Source organism: Toxorhynchites rutilus, chromosome 3 (genome assembly GCF_029784135.1).
Source record: "Toxorhynchites rutilus septentrionalis strain SRP chromosome 3, ASM2978413v1, whole genome shotgun sequence".
Classification (NCBI taxonomy): domain Eukaryota; kingdom Metazoa; phylum Arthropoda; class Insecta; order Diptera; family Culicidae; genus Toxorhynchites; species Toxorhynchites rutilus.
The window spans coordinates 189472215-189489313 of NC_073746.1; the positions used below are offsets into that span (position 1 = coordinate 189472215).

Consider the following 17099-nt stretch of genomic DNA (forward strand, 5'->3'; position numbering starts at 1 on the left):
ATTGCGGGCGCATACAATATTGAATACGGAAATATCCTACTGATGAGGAAGAATAATCTTCAGAAGCTATCCTGTTAATTGCGATTGATTGAAAAATCACAAAACCAAATGTATTTGGTCACAGTGTTACATGGATGGAAAACATTCAAATAAACTCTTTCACATGAATGTATTTTTAAATTCCCAGAGGAACTGGCAGATTATTTTCAGTAATGATTAGATATTTCCACATTTTCCTTGATACTGGAAGCGCACCAGTGGTTAATGCTAACTCGATAACCATCTGTTAATAGCACTTGCTTGAGACATATTTGGTCACAGTGTTACATGGATAGAAAACATTCAAATAAACTTTTTCACATGAATGTATTTTTAAATTCCCAGAGGAACTGGCAGATTATTTTCAGTAACGATTAGATATTTCCACATTTTCCTCCATACTGGAAGCGCACCAGTGGTTAATGCTAACTCGATAACCATCTGTTAATAGCACTTGATTGAAACATATTTGGTCACAGTGTTACATGGATAGAAAACATTCAAATAAATTCTTTCACATGAATGTATTTTTAAATTCCTAGAGAAACTGGCAGATTATTTTCAGTAATGATTAGATATTTCCACATTTTCCTCGATACTGGAAGCTCACCAGTGGTTAATGCTAATTCGATAACCATCTGTTAATAGCACTTGCTTGAAACATATTTGGTCACAGTGTTACATGGATAGAAAACATTCAAATAAATTCTTTCACATGAATGTATTTTTAAATTCCTAGAGAAACTGGCAGATTATTTTCAGTAATGATTAGATATTTCCACATTTTCCTCGATACTGGAAGCTCACCAGTGGTTAATGCTAATTCGATAACCATCTGTTAATAGCACTTGCTTGAAACATATTTGGTCACAGTGTTACATGGATAGAAAACATTCAAATAAATTCTTTCACATGAATGTATTTTTAAATTCCTAGAGAAACTGGCAGATTATTTTCAGTAATAATTAGATATTTCCACATTTTCCTCGATACTGGAAGCCCACCAGTGGTTTATGCTAATTCGATAACCATCTGTTAATAGCACTTGCTTGAGACATATTTGGTCACAGTGTTACATGGATAGAAAACATTCAAATAAACTCTTTCACATGAATGTATTTTTAAATTCCCAGAGGAACTGGCAGATTATTTTCAGTAATGATTAGATATTTCCACATTTTCCTCGATACTGGAAGCCCACCAGTCGTTTATGCTAACTCGATAACCACCTGTTAATAGCACTTGATTGAAACATATTTGGTCACAGTGTTACATGGATAGAAAACATTCAAATAAACTCTTTCACATGAATGTATTTTTAAATTCCTAGAGAAACTGGCAGATTATTTTCCGGATCTTTCTCGATGCTGAATGGCATCCAAACGGAAAAAATTCCGTGCGTGTATGTGTATGTGTAGCGGCTGCTTCGATGGTCACCTTCTCTTCTCCTGAAGGATCGGCTTCTCTGTGCTCCCTCACAGTTTCAAACAAACTGCTCGCGTTTCAGGGCAGATCTTGATCCTTCGCCGTCCAGCATCCTCAGCAACGATGTTGTCTTGTCGATGTCCTCACGAAAAATAAATGCGTCTCACCACCAGAATATCGCTTAAGTATGCTTTTGTGCGTGATTGAATCGAGAGAAGGCGTGGTTTACGATGGCAATTTGGAAGGCAAACTAGAGGGGAATGAACTCTCTGAGCTCGGAACTTTCGGCGACTGAGCAATAATCGATTGCGGGCGCATACAATATTGAATACGGAAATATCCTACTGATGAGGAAGAATAATCTTCAGAAGCTATCCTGTTAATTGCGATTGATTGAAAAATCACAAAACCAAATGTATTTGGTCACAGTGTTACATGGATGGAAAACATTCAAATAAACTCTTTCACATGAATGTATTTTTAAATTCCCAGAGGAACTGGCAGATTATTTTCAGTAATGATTAGATATTTCCACATTTTCCTTGATACTGGAAGCGCACCAGTGGTTAATGCTAACTCGATAACCATCTGTTAATAGCACTTGCTTGAGACATATTTGGTCACAGTGTTACATGGATAGAAAACATTCAAATAAACTTTTTCACATGAATGTATTTTTAAATTCCCAGAGGAACTGGCAGATTATTTTCAGTAACGATTAGATATTTCCACATTTTCCTCCATACTGGAAGCGCACCAGTGGTTAATGCTAACTCGATAACCATCTGTTAATAGCACTTGATTGAAACATATTTGGTCACAGTGTTACATGGATAGAAAACATTCAAATAAATTCATTCACATGAATGTATTTTTAAATTCCTAGAGAAACTGGCAGATTATTTTCAGTAATGATTAGATATTTCCACATTTTCCTCGATACTGGAAGCTCACCAGTGGTTAATGCTAATTCGATAACCATCTGTTAATAGCACTTGCTTGAAACATATTTGGTCACAGTGTTACATGGATAGAAAACATTCAAATAAATTCTTTCACATGAATGTATTTTTAAATTCCTAGAGAAACTGGCAGATTATTTTCAGTAATGATTAGATATTTCCACATTTTCCTCGATACTGGAAGCTCACCAGTGGTTAATGCTAATTCGATAACCATCTGTTAATAGCACTTGCTTGAAACATATTTGGTCACAGTGTTACATGGATAGAAAACATTCAAATAAACTCTTTCACATGAATGTATTTTTAAATTCCCAGAGGAACTGGCAGATTATTTTCCAGCAATGATTAGATCTTTCCGGAACTTTCTCGATGCTGAATGGAAAGCCAAACGGAAAGAATTCCGCGCGTGTATATGTGTGTAGCGATGTCTTCCCGGGGAACCGTTTGTGGCATCACTCTCCTCCTGATGGATTCCCTTCTGGTCTAGGATGCACAAACAGGTGACACCGTTCATCCGCGCTTTCATGATAAACGAAGAGCTTCACCACAACAGCGACAACATGCTCCCATCGCTGTTCAATTAGAACTGAGTGGATTTCCGAGCGGCGCTCGCTTATATACCGATTGGTGATTTCAATAGCTTGTTTTGAAAGCAATTTTAAGACTATTGAAACAAGTTTTCGGATCAAAAAGTAACAAGTATAGAACGCGTAGACATTTTATTTTTCGAATGAAATGTTTATCATACCATTTCGTTCAGTTTTTTAAGAGCTATTAACGCTCAAAATCTCGGTCTCCGGCGTAACGCTTTCGTTTTCGAAACTTTGATTTTACACCCCGGTATAGAAATGAAAGACGTAGTCCTACGTCAAAACAAACTTCTGCAGAACTCGAAAACTAAACAAGCAAATGGAGCCAAATTTGGCATGTGAAGATTTTAGGGGGCACGAAACGTTTCTATAGTGAAAAGACACTCCTCCCACTCTCTTAGGGAAGAAGAGGTGAGGGGACACCAATCGGTGTATAAGCGAGTGTCGCTCAGACATCCACTCAGTTATGATTGCGCAACGATTGAGGTACGATCGCTGGAATAGATAGATGTTTCCCTAACACATACTTCAAAACCATAGAGCCAGGGGAAATCGGCATGGCAAAATAGATGCAAGCTGCGGGTACTTTTGTACTCCCTTGCGTTTCTGCAAATTGGAATGTTTCCCTAACACGGACTTCAAAATCATGAAGCCTGGGGAAATCGGAATTGCAAAATAGGCACGAGTTGCGGGTACTTTTGTACTCGCTTGCGATTCTGAAAATCGGAATGTTTCTTTATTAAATGATAATGGTCCCACCTCATTCTCCTACAAAGATTTGGGCGGAACGGGTTATCTTATTGATAATAATTATATTACGGTATTTATATTATTCATCAATTAACCAGTAAGTAAATTAAATTGAAATAAAAACGGATTGGTTATTTCGCAGACATAGATTACTAATCGAAAGAACAATATAAGCCTTTATCTGATCGTATTTATTCCATGGCATGTCGAGAGAATTTCCAACCCGGGAAGATCCCAGACCGATCGGGAATTGAACCCAATGCCTATGTCAGTATTAGCCACCAATTTACAAGGGAAATCCCGCTTCATTAGATCCCCGGCGACGGCCTGCAATTGTGATCGTTTCTGAATTCTAGTAGCTGAGCAAACCCAAGCCTAATTCTAGCCGATACTTCAGGCCCATTACTTATCCCAAGGCATGTCAAGAAAGTTTCCAACCCGAAACACAGACTTCGGAACCATGTAGCCTGTGAAAATTCGGCATAGCAAATTAGATGCAAGCAGCGGGTACTTTTGTACCCGTTTGCGTTTTTGCAAATTGGAATGTTCCCCTAACACAGATTTCAAAAACATGGAGCCTGGGGAAATTGGCATTGCAAAATAGATGCAAACTACGGGTACTCTTGTACTCGCTTGCATTTTTGCAAACCGGAATGTGTTTTCCCAATACAGATGCCGAAACCAAGAAGTTGAGAAAATCGACATTGCAGATACATTCAAGTCGGCAATACTTTTATACCCCCATGCATTTTCACATTCCGGAATTCGTTTTGCTATGCTATGAACTTGCGCTTAGTAAGAAAACGTGAATGTTTGAAGGTATTTATAACAAAAAACAAATTTTGGGCGGGACGAAGTTTGCCGGGTCAACAAGTGTAGTATAAAATTAGTAGAATAGTCACTTACTAGGGTTTAGTTATTTGCTTTGCATTCTAACTCTTGAAATGTCGATTGTTCCACTAGGCTGATTCTGGCGTATATAGAAGGAAATTTGTCCCATCAAAGTTTTGTCATTTTTTAAGTAATGTCTTTGATATTTAGAATAGAATTTTTATTTTAGCGTTTCGTAATTTGTATACTTGTGTGAATCGATCCCAAATTGCGTAATTGTGAGATTTGGTCATGTCAATTGACTGCCAAAATCATGCGTTGTTACACCTCTGATATTCTTCTTGTATGTTTTCTAACTTTATTTTCCGAATCATTTGTTTCTCAGATACTCAAGTATATGATATCATTGAAGGGTGAATAATCAATTTAAAAGGTTTTTATCCTATCGGAACAACTCATTCTGTTCGTTTGTATCTGCGGTTAATCAATCTCAAATAAAACAGGGTCTTCCAGAAAAAACGCTCACGCAACAAATTTTAATAACTTCTACAAAAGTGAACCGATTTTTATTTTTAAAAAACGAAAATAAAGCTAATTGTATGACATTTTCGATGTGACCACCCCTTTTTTCGATAACGCATTTTAAACGGTGAACAAAATTCTTCATGCTCAACTCTAACATTACGACTTCGATGCTGTTGAAAATCAGAGTTATTTCTTCTTTAAGTTCCTCCAAATTTTGTGGCTTATTAACATAGCAACGGTCCTTCACGTACCCCCAGAGGAAGTAATCAACGACGAGAAATGTTTAAATTCTTACCTTAAGAGGACAAAGTTTCATGAAAAAGTTTCAGTTTGCGTGAGCGTTTAATCTAAAAGACCCATACTCTAATCTAAAAGACCCATACTTTAATCTAAAAGACCCATACGCTCTGAAGCTGCAGCGCGCGCCTTTCAAACATACGACACATATTATATCAAGATAAAGAAGATCATTCATACATCAGCAAGCCGTGGAATAAAGGTGACGTATAATTTTCATCAAAACGAATATTGCAGATTTTCTTCGTGATTTTTTTTTTCTTGTAGGTCATTTCAGTGTTTTGAAGACTATTTCTCGAAGAAGTTGTGAAGTTATTGGAGCCATTTGTTTAGCGAGTGGAATTCCCCGAAGAAGATATACGAATTTTGAATTTTCAAGTGTTTTTCGGTGTGTGTGAAGCTTCCCGCTGTATTGAACCTTGGTGCAGGATTCCTGAAGATTCCCTGCCTCTGGAAAATATAAAACAGCTAAGTTTTTGTTTTGTGTTACTTAATTAATTAATTAATTTTATTTTATTTTTTTTATATATACAAAAATAATAGTTTTATTTTCTGTGAGTGTTAGGCATTTTATGCTCTCTCTGCTCTCATTTTTATTACACAATTCTATCTAAATGGAGGGGAACGAACCCTCCGATGTTGATATGAGCATCGTAGCTTCTCCTAGTAATTGTTTTTCTGAAGTTCGTCCTTCGAAGAAAAATAAAAAACAATCACAGTTAAATTCGACACAGCCAACAATTGATTCTGTTTCACTCAGTTCGGTTCAAAATCTAATTAATTCTCCTCAACATCCAATCATTGAAAATATTCCTCCCAAGAATCTTTCTCGAATACGACAATACCAGAACGTTTCGGGTTCATCGAAAAATCGTTGGGTGGTATTCTTCCGTCCCAAAGGGAAACCGTTAAGAGTGACCCAAATTTGTAAAGACTTGAAATCTAATTACTCAAGTGTCTTGGAGATTACAAAAGTTAATAAAGACTAACTTCGTGTTGTGCTCTCGGATTGTAAAGACGCTAACGCAGTAACGACAGTAACGCAGTAAATAATTCTTTGTTCACTGCTGAATATCGAGTGTATATTCCGGCACACATTGTTGAAATCGATGGTGTGGTTTCGGAAAAATCTCTCCAACTAGCAGATTTCGAAAAAGCAGAGGGTATTTTTCATGATGTAAAACTTCCTCATGTGAAAATTTTAGAAGTTCGATCGCTGAATTCATTTATAATTGATGGCAACGAGAAGAAATATTTCCCATCTGGTTCTTTTAGAATCATCTTCGAGGGCACAGCTCTTCCAAATTATGTGCTCATTGATAAGCTTCGTCTTCCAGTTCGATTATTTTCTCCCAAAATAATGTCATGCACTAATTGCAAACAGTTAGGTCACACTAAAACCTTCTGTTGCAATAAAATTAAATGTTCTAAGTGTGGAGTCGATCATGATGAAAGTATTTGCAACAAGGATGCTGATAAATGCATTCTTTGTGGAGGTGTTCCTCACACAGTTAAAGACTGTCCAAAATACAAATCCCGTTCAATTAAACTTAAACAGTCACTTAAAGATCGTTCTAAGCGATCCTTTGCTGATATACTCAAGGTAGCTCAGGTATCCGAGATTTCAGAAAATCGTTTCTCTGCTTTATCAGAGGATGATGAATCGGATACTACTTTCGATCCAATAATCGCGGAAAGAACCAGGAAGAGAAAAAATACTTCCTCCTCCAAGCCTGCTAAAAAAAAGAGGATTATCCTCTAATCAACCAGAAGCTTTTTCTCATTTTTCTGCTCCTTCCAACAGTAACCCTCCTGGTTGGGGATCCTCTAACTATGACGTTCATTTCCCTGAATTGTCAAGTCATCCCAGATTTGCTTCTCGATCGGTTCCTGAACCCCAATCATTTTCAGGAGGTATTTGCTTTTCTTCAATTGTTAGATGGATCTTTGATATTTTCGGAATTTCAGATTCATTGAAATGTCTCATTTCTGCTTGGCTTCCTACTATCAGTCAGTTAGCTAAACAAATGGTTGCAAAGTGGCCCCTCCTCTCCTTCATTAATTTCGATGCCTAATTTATTGGATGAGTCAGAGAATTCTACTATTCTACAGTGGAATTGTAGAAGTCTTCTTCCAAAACTTGACTCTTTCAAGCAAATGCTCCATTTTCTGAATTGCGATGTGTTTGCTCTATCTGAAACATGGCTTCGTTCGGACAATATATTAAACATCCATGATTTCAATATTATTCGTTTAGACCGTGATGATTCCTATGGAGGAGTTCTCATAGGTATTAGAAAATGTTATCCATTTTACAGGATTCCCCTGCCTTTAGTCACAGGAATTGAAATTCTTGCGTGTCAGGCATGCATCAAGGGTAGAGATTTGTGCATTGCTTCTATTTATATTCCACCAAGTACAATTATCGAAACCTTGTGAATATAATTGAGCTTCTTCCACAACCTCATCTTATTTTGGGAGATTTCAACTCACATGGCATTGGCTGGGGTGAATCTTTTGATGATCGAAGAGCTAATTCTATTTATGATCTTTGCGATGAATTCAACATGACAGTTTTAAATACAGGTGATATAACAAGAATTGCTCCTTTATCAGGCCGCGCAAGTCGCTTAGATTTATCCCTTTGTTCTTCCTCTTTATCATTAGATTGTCATTGGAAGGTTATCCAAGATCCACATGGAAGTGATCATTTGCCGATCACCGTTTCTATTTCAAATTATTCTAAATCGTCTGAAACTATAAATGTTCAGCATGATTTATCTAGAAACATTGATTGGAAGAGATATTCTTCAATTATTTCAGAATCAGTGGCATTAGTTAATGAGTTACCCCCGTTAGAAGAATATAATTTTCTAGCTGGTTTAATTCATGACAGTGCTATTGATGCCCAAACGAAACGTTTTCCTGGGAATTCGTTTCGCAGACGTTCTCCTAATCTGTGGTGGGATCAAGATTGTACAAATCTCTATAAAGAAAAATCGAATGCTTTCAAGAATTGGCGTAAATCAGGCTCCTGCGAACGTTACGACAATTACATTTATCTGGAGCGTAAATTCAAAAGCTTCATAAAAGCCAAAAAGAGAGGCTATTGGCGTAATTTTGTGAATGGGCTTTCCCGAGAGTCTTCCTTGAGCACTCTTTGGAGAGTTGCCAGACAAATGAGAAATTCAACTCATTCAAATGAACAAGTTGAATATTCTGAAAGGTGGATCTTTGACTTTGCCAAGAAGATATGTCCAGACTCAGCACCTGCTCCACCTCCCTTCTTGGAGACATCTGATGATATTGCGCCTCCGTTCAGTATGGCTGAATTTTCGTTTGCACTTCTGTCATGTAACAATTCGCCGGGGTCAGATAGGATCAAATTCAACTTATTGAAAAATCTACCTGATAATGCGAAGAAACGTTTGTTAAAATTATTCAATGTTTTTCTTGAGCAGAACGTTGTTCCGCATTAGTGGCGACAGATTAAAGTTATAGCTATTCTGAAACCTGGTAAACCTGCGTCTGATTATAATTCTTATAGACCAATTGCATTGCTCTCTTGCATTCGAAAATTATTACAACAGCTTTATTATAAATTATTATAAATTATTAGACAGCTGGATAGAATCCAACAACCTCCTCTCACCTTCGCAGTTCGGGTTTCGTAGAGGTAAAGGAACTAATGATTGTCTTGCTCTGCTTTCATCAGAGGTTGACATAGCCTTGTGTAGTAAGCAACAAATGGCATCAGTGTTCCTAGATATCAAGGGTGCGTTTGATTCAGTTTCCATTGAGGTTCTTTTTGAAAAACTTCATCTAAATGGGTTTTCTCCAAAATTAAATAATTTTTTGTTTAACCTAATGCGTGAAAAACATATGAGTTTTTCCCATGGTTCTTCGTCAGTTTTACGGATTAGCTACATGGGCCTTCCTCAAGGCTCATGTCTTAGTCCAATCCTTTACAACTTTTATGTAAATGACATCGATGTTTGTTTATCAGGAAACTGTACTTTGAGACAATATGCAGATGATTGTGTAGTGTCGGTAACAGGCAAAGACAGTATTCATCTGTATAATCCCTTGCAGATTTCTCTTGATAATTTGGTTGAGTGGGCTTGTAAATTGGGTATTGAGTTTTCTTCTGAAAAGTCAGAAATGGTTGTGTTTTCAAGAAAACACCGTCCCGCACAATTGCAACTTAAACTTTTGGATAGAACAATTAGGCACTCGCCGTCATTCAAGTATTTAGGAGTTGTGTTTGATTCTAGAGGCACATGGGGTAAACACATAGGTTACTTGAAACAAAAATGTCAGAAACGAATAAATTTTCTCCGATCAATAACAGGGACTTGGTGGGGGGCGCATCCCGTCGATTTGATTAGGTTGTATAAAACAACCGTTCTATCTGTTATGGAGTATGGAAGTTTTTGCTTCAGGTCCGCTGCCCGTACTCATATTATGCAACTGGAAAGGATCCAATATCGCTGTTTGCGTATTGCTCTAGGATGTATGCAGTCAACACATACAATGAGCCTAGAAATTTTAGCTGGTATCCTTCCTCTTTCTGTGCGCTTTTTCGAGATATCATTTCGTTTTTTGATACGTTGTGAAACACTCAATCCGATAGTGATAACAAACTTTGAAAAAATGCTTACCTTAGGCACTCAATCTAAGCGAATGTCGCTATATCTTGAATTTCTGACCCTGGAAAGTCCATCTGCTTTACTTGGTTTCCAGACCATTCCTTCAATTTTGTTCAATCCTTCTATTAATTTTGACTTGTCAATGAAAGTTTATGTGAGTGGTATTTCCAGTGATCTCCGCCAAATAGTCATGCCTGCAATTTTCTTGTCAAGATATAAACATATTGACTCAACCAAAATTTTTTTTACTGATGGATCTAGTCTTAATGGTTCCACAGGTTTTGGGGTATTTAATATTAACTTCTCCATATTCAGTAAGCTTAGTTTACCCTGTTCGGTGTTTGTTGCGGAATTGGCTGCAATATACACTGCATTACAACATATTCAGACCTTGTCCCCTGAACATTTTTACATTTTTTCTGATAGTCTCAGCTCTTTAGAGGCACTTCGTTCGGTAAGGTCTAGATATTCTTCGTATTTCTTGTCTGGAATCCAACATCTTTTAAGTGTTTTGATAAGTAGATCATTTAATATCACTTTTGTATGGATTCCCTCTCATTGTTCGATACCAGGAAATGAAAAAGCTGATCTTCTTGCTAAGAAGGGCGCTACGGAAGGACTGTTATTTCATAGGCCAATTACTTTTGATGAATATCTCCATTTTCCTCGTGAACGTGCACTTCAATGTTGGCAGACAAGTTGGAATGGTAGTGATAAAGGTCGGTGGCTGTATTCTATCATTCCTAAAGTTTCCCTCAAACCATGGTTCAAAGGATATAATTATTCTCGTGATTTCATTCGAGTAGTGTGCAGACTCATGTCTAATCATTATTCCTCGAATGCACATCTTTTTCGAATTAACATCAGTGATAGTAACCTATGTATTTGTGGTACAGGTTACCACGATATTGATCACATTGTATGGTATTGCTCTGAATTTCAAAATAAAAGGTTATCTTTAATAGAAAATTTTCGCAAAAAGGGAATGCCACTCAATGTTTCGATCCGTGACGTTCTGGCTACTCGTAATCTCGATGCAATTATGTTGATTTATTACTTCCTCAAATCCATACACTTTCAAGTATGAGTATGTGTGTATTTTTCTTTTATTTTTGATTATCGTTTACTTCTCCAACTTTTTTGTTTTTTGTTATGAATATTTTTATTATTTATCAATAATATATGGTTATTAACGTTTTCATTTTTCTTCAACTATTTTCCTCAGAACTCAAAAATACTCAGATGCACGCAATTGCTCGCAATCTTCAAGGAGGTGGTTTTCTCTATAAAAAATCCTCAAGAAGAAGTCTTAAATAATATTTCATAATGAATTGTTGTATAATTATTTATATTGTTCTATTTCTTGAAAAAATCATAGGGTTTTTATGCCTTTATGAGAAAGAACATTTGCATAGTTCTACTCACAGAGGCTTTTCCCTATACATAAACACGGCTCATTGATGCTTAACGTTGCTGAGCCAGTTGAAAATAAATTAAATTAAAAAAAAAAGATCATGCTTGTACACCTAATTATTGATTTCCACATTGAAAGTTCGTTGATACAAGCAGTCAAAGCTGTTTGCAAAACATTTGCTCATTGTTTGTCAATAATTTTTGGGATCCAGACTCAATTTCGTATTTTAAGTATTTTGAGATTATAGAGCATGTGACTCATACAGTAGAATAGTAAAGAATTGCTTTTCCAACTTACCAATATCTATCATCGTTATTATTCTCGCGAGGGTTCGCAATCAATACTGTTTTGAGTTTTACAATACGTTAACACAAAACCACCGAGTATTGTACAATTTCGTTAACCGTCCGAACAAGTATAATCCGTGATATTTGGAATACAATCCAAAAAACTCTTTATTTGCGAAACTACACTTCTACCACAGTCCAGGATGCTTCTGGTATGGTGGTCACAAAGAAAATGATCTTGATTCAAAGTGCTTGTTATGAAACCAGTCGTTTTCCTCTCAAATATATAAATTCTTATCCATTTTTTACTACCGAATATCGCTTTATTCTCCCAAGGAAAGTATAAACATCTTCATGAAGTTTATGTATCAATACGAAAACTGTGAGACAAAAGACAACTTCTGTGTCTCATTGATTAGATCATCCGTATTGCCCCAACTCAATCCAATTGAAAGGATAGTTTTTTTTATTGAGAGGTAAAAGTATATAAGAGCGCTCGCGATATGTCATACACTACACTACACTACATACACTACAAAGGTATCTATCTATTTTCCCATAGTAGTAAGTTAAATTTACCCATCAACGAAGTTAATTGGCACGCGATACAGTGGGGTATAGAACTTGTGTCGATAGTACACTATCGTGAAAGTAGAATAACATAACTAATAGCTCTCATTTTTACAAAGAAAACGGAAAAGTTATTTCAATACTCTTATTGACGAAGCATGTATGTTGCTAGTCAGCATCATACATAGAACAATCAGAAATTCGAGTAACGAGTCACTGAGTATTTTTAGTCAATTTAATCAATCGAAGAACAAACCTCTCATCGCGATGACGCGGAAAATCTTCAATGGGACGTGGCTAGTAGACAATATGATCGCATCATTAACATGGGCAAACTGAGGAGGATAAATGATATTACTTGCTACTAATCAGGTTTATTTCGAAAGATAATTCTTTGCCATTTTTATTCGAAAATATAATTTCCCACATAACTATGTTGTCATAACTTCGGTTTGGTGGACGGAAATAATTTTTCGATACTTTCGCAGCAATCTATCAGTGATGAGCAGCCTGATATCAGTGATAAAGTGGTAAATGTACAGGAGAGACCCCACATAGCCCCACGAACAATGGTCCAATGGTGTTAAATCGCATTATGGCCTCCAAATTCACAGGCCCATTACGTGAAATTACTCGTTCGCCGATGGTTTCTTTCAATGAATCAATGTTGGCACGTACGATGTAGCATATTGCAGCGCCTTATCTCCGCTTTATAAACACTTAACTGTGGTGTAAATCATGGCCATGTCATCGAAAAGTATTAGATTTGTTTTTTTTTCATTGGGCTCTTATATTTACCATAATGTAAATTTTCGAATCTATTTAAAAGAAAGGGTTACAGTACCTGGTGTAAAATGCTTAAAACTTCTGGTAGACAAATATGCTAGTAAACTTTGAATGCGTTTTTCTCAGTTGCTGTTTATGGAACATGGGACAACTATATGTAGAACGGCAGTTTAGTAGGCTACAAATATTGTGACGCGGCATTGTATTCCAAAACAAAAATGAACCGGGATTTGGTATGGTCCCCTTTTGGCGTCCAGCTTTTCCTGCAAGGACCGAGCCGAGATGTCTGATCACTGTACGCGAAATTGCCTCCCAGATCTCCGTAATCGTCGTTTTGAGTTTCGCTCTGTTCCCTGGATTTTTATTCTTCAAACGGTTCTCGAAGAAACCTTTGGAATAATTGAATATAACCACCGCCCAAGACTTCCAGTGTCCCAATCGGTTTGCCAACTCAAGAGAGAACTCTGACAAAGTAATTGGAAAAATTCATCGTATGAAATCTGTCTATCAAACAATTCGCCTTCCACGGCACCCATCTCTGTGAGAGTGTCCGCCTTCTCATTGCCAGGAATACCCAATGCGAAGTAGATTGCTGCCAACTCAGCAACTTAAACGGAACAAGGTTCCTGCAGGTCTGCAATCTTTCACTTCGTTTCCTTTAGGGATGCGGAAAAGTGGTCGTACGAATTGTATGCAATAGTGAAAATTAGTGCTCCCGTGGCTGAGTGGTTAGCGTCACACCTAACATGCCGGGGGTTGGGGTTCGATTCCCGTTCTGGTCGGGGGAATTTTTCGTCAAACAAATTTCCTCCGACTTGCACTGTGGTCACGCGTGTTCTAGAGCTTGCCACTCAGAATGCATTCAAGGCGTGTTATTTGGCATAGAAATTTCATCTAAGTACTAGTTAAAATGACGCAAGTAGTACTACATTGAGACGGCGAAGTTCCCATAGGAACGTTAGTGCCATTTAAGATGAAGAAGAAGAAGAAGAAGAAGTAAAAGTAAGCAACCACATTGAGTTGTATTGGTGTGGTTACATTGCTTCCCTCTTGCTTCGTTGGAATTCGCCAGCTTCTATCGAACAAAATTGTTTGTTTCTCTTCGTCAGTTATCATACAATCAAATGTTCGTGCATACTCCGAGCCAACGTCACCTTAGCTTTAGTTTGTCCAGTCGCGAGCAGTATTTGTTGATATTGATGGGCTGGGTGCTTGGTGGCAGTGTGTTTTAAGTTATTAACCCTTTGCGGTCGGATTAATTTCCCTTGAAAGAGATTCTCTTATCTTTCCGTTAGGCTATCTGCTGCATGCTGATTTGGATATGTTTGAAGAATTACATTGTTAAACTCTTCAATAATGATTTGGGTCCGTTTTGTCTGGTTGTTAGGTATTGTTTGTTCACTTCACCAGTATCCATAACCGAGTGATAATGATAGAAGGATGATGATTAGTCATTAGATGGTGCGTATCACGTACCAAAGCCGCCCTCTGTGGTCCTGGACGAGTGTTTATTCAACCCATTTCCTTTTCGTTTTAAACCCAACGGAACATGATGCTGCATGCCTCAATGCGAATTTCAATTATGCTAACAGCACCCAATACGATATGTAGAGCATATGTGAAATCGCTTTCTCGAATATTCCTTCATTTTTCCAATTTTGCTCGTCGCATGAACTTTCCTTGGGAGAAAAAAAAATCGTTTCATATTTCAAGTCATTTTAACACAATAGCTACCATACACAATTTTACACTTACAGTTGTGCTTAGTGATCCCCGATAATCGTTCGATTAATCGATTAATCGAATACTTCCTACAGAAATCGATTATTAATCGAACGAATACTGCGCAACCAATAATCGAAGCGAACGAATAGTTTACGTCGATTAATCGATCCAAACCCAGAGAAAAAAACGTATGGCCGCTGCAGTTTTTTACTGAAATTCAATCATTATCTTTGACGCTCCTCTGGGATCGTAAACAAAGCTCAATGGCGTCAATGCGAATTGAGCTTCGTTAACGAGTTTAGGGGAGCGTAAAAAATAATAATTGATATTCAGGCGGAATGAACACTTTTTTGATTCAAGATGGCTTTCTAGCAAATGAGGAACATTAGTCTAACTAATTATTTCGCTCAGTGTGACGATTAATCGATTAATCGATTATTTGGGGCGATTAATCGTATCGAATAACAATTCCCAAATTCCGTTTTGCCTGCCAAGATCGGGTCGATGAAATGTCAACAATTGACCTCAAATGCTGCCACCTTGCAATCGAGTTATCGACCTTTCATATGCATTCATCGAACAACTTGACGCCACTTTTTCGCCAACATGTGCAAGGCGTCGACCTGCTCGAGCGCTGCTTCCAGCACTGCTTGCTGCTTGTTTGTATTGGTTTGTTATTGAAAATGAAAAGGAAATACATTGATCGATTTTAATCATTTTATTGAAAAAATAATAATAAAAAACCATGTATAATAAACATAAGGTATATAATGGAATCGGTGCATCCGGGTTGTCTGGATTGACGATTCAAATCCGACTGAGTACATTGATGAATACCTCCTTGCCCTTGATGACACAGATATGTGGCTGAGGAGGATTCTTCAATGTGCGTGAAGCACGGGATCTCCGATGGGGAAAATTGCTCGAAATACTATCGATGGCCAGGTCCTGCTGCTGTTGCTGTTGATGCTGTTCCCCGGAATAGCACCCTGGACTTAAAGGATACTGCTGCGGGAAAGCTGATGCTGTTGGCTGGTGTGACAGAAGTGGAAATAAGCAATGTGGTGATGAGGGAAATCATCTTTCTCACTCGCCGATTGATTGAGTCGGATGTATTCATAGCTGAAACAAAATAAAATGATTAGTAAGTGAAAAGCAGAAATGAAATCCCTACTCACCAGTTGTATGATCCGGATAAAAATGCGAACATTAAAATATCATGCGATTACGTTCGCTAACCTCGCCTATTTTCATTCTACTATACTACGGAATCAGTGCATTCGGGTTCCTCCGGGGTGGTAATTCAGCTGAGCAAGTTGATAAATACCTCCTTGTCGTTGAGTTTTCGTGTCTGAAGAGGATTTTTGAATGTGCGCGAAGCACGAAACCTCTAATGGGGAAAGTTCTTCGCAAACCATACCATGGTCAAATTCTGCTGCTGCTGCTGTTGATGCTGTCCCCCGGCATTGCCAACAGGGGTTGGAGGTTACTGCTGCAGGAAAACGGATGTTGTTGGCTGCTGTGATAGAAGTGGAAATCCGCACTGTGGTGATGGGAGAAATCATCTTTCTCACTTACCGATTGATGGAAGCAAACGAGTCGAATGTATTCATAGCTGATAAGACAAGATAAAATAATTAATAAATAAAAAGCCGAAATATATTTCATACTCACCAGTTGTATGATCCATTTGTTTTTGTTTGAGATGACAGTTTAGCGGAGTGGAAAAAAGAACCACCAGTGATGCCATTTGGTTTGTTTAATTATTCAGTATTTTCGACTAACGAACTATCCGCGTTGACGATATTGGGGAATAGGCATGACAGTATGGATTTGCAGAACGAATGAATACACTTTTAAAATGAAAATTATGAATGAACATGATTTTTGCTTAATCAAATTAGTACTCTATGTAAGTGAAAATCACCATTGCCTGCAAGTGGTGAAAAAACGTCATAAAAAAATATGTTTTGAGATAATTTTATATTATAATGACAAGTTTTTTTGAAAATAGCTGAACGTCTATAGAAAATAATTCAAATTAGGGTCATGACAACGTACTTTAAGTAGGAAAAATTATGCCAAGAAAAAAATTTCATACAAATTTTGGCAATTATAAACTGATTCGGGCCGACTAATATGATAGAGAATAGTTTGCCTCATACAAACTAATGCCGTATCCAGATGTCGATACCTCATCGTCGTAATCGTGAATAGGTAACAGCGTTACGGTCGTTGTTAGGTCG

The 17099-nt window shown here is 37.4% G+C and overlaps 1 protein-coding gene and 1 long non-coding RNA gene across 2 annotated transcripts in view; both read right to left on the minus strand.

Annotated features, from left to right (window-relative positions):
• The window catches only part of LOC129775344 (probable 3',5'-cyclic phosphodiesterase pde-5), an 85699-nt gene extending 73687 nt beyond the window's left edge, over positions 1–12012 (minus strand). The window contains exon 1 of the mRNA XM_055780006.1: positions 11783–12012. Within this exon, the coding sequence (XP_055635981.1) occupies positions 11783–11795 (13 nt within the window). The 5' untranslated portion in view covers positions 11796–12012. The remainder of the gene's footprint in view (positions 1–11782) is intronic.
• Positions 12013–15556: 3544 nt separating this feature from the next.
• On the minus strand, positions 15557–16683 carry LOC129775351 (uncharacterized). Its single transcript, XR_008742937.1, has 3 exons — positions 16528–16683; positions 16032–16468; positions 15557–15975 (listed from the first exon to the last, which is right to left on the minus strand). It is a non-coding gene; the product is annotated as an uncharacterized LOC129775351 (long non-coding RNA).
• Between the last annotated feature and the right edge of the window lie 416 nt (positions 16684–17099).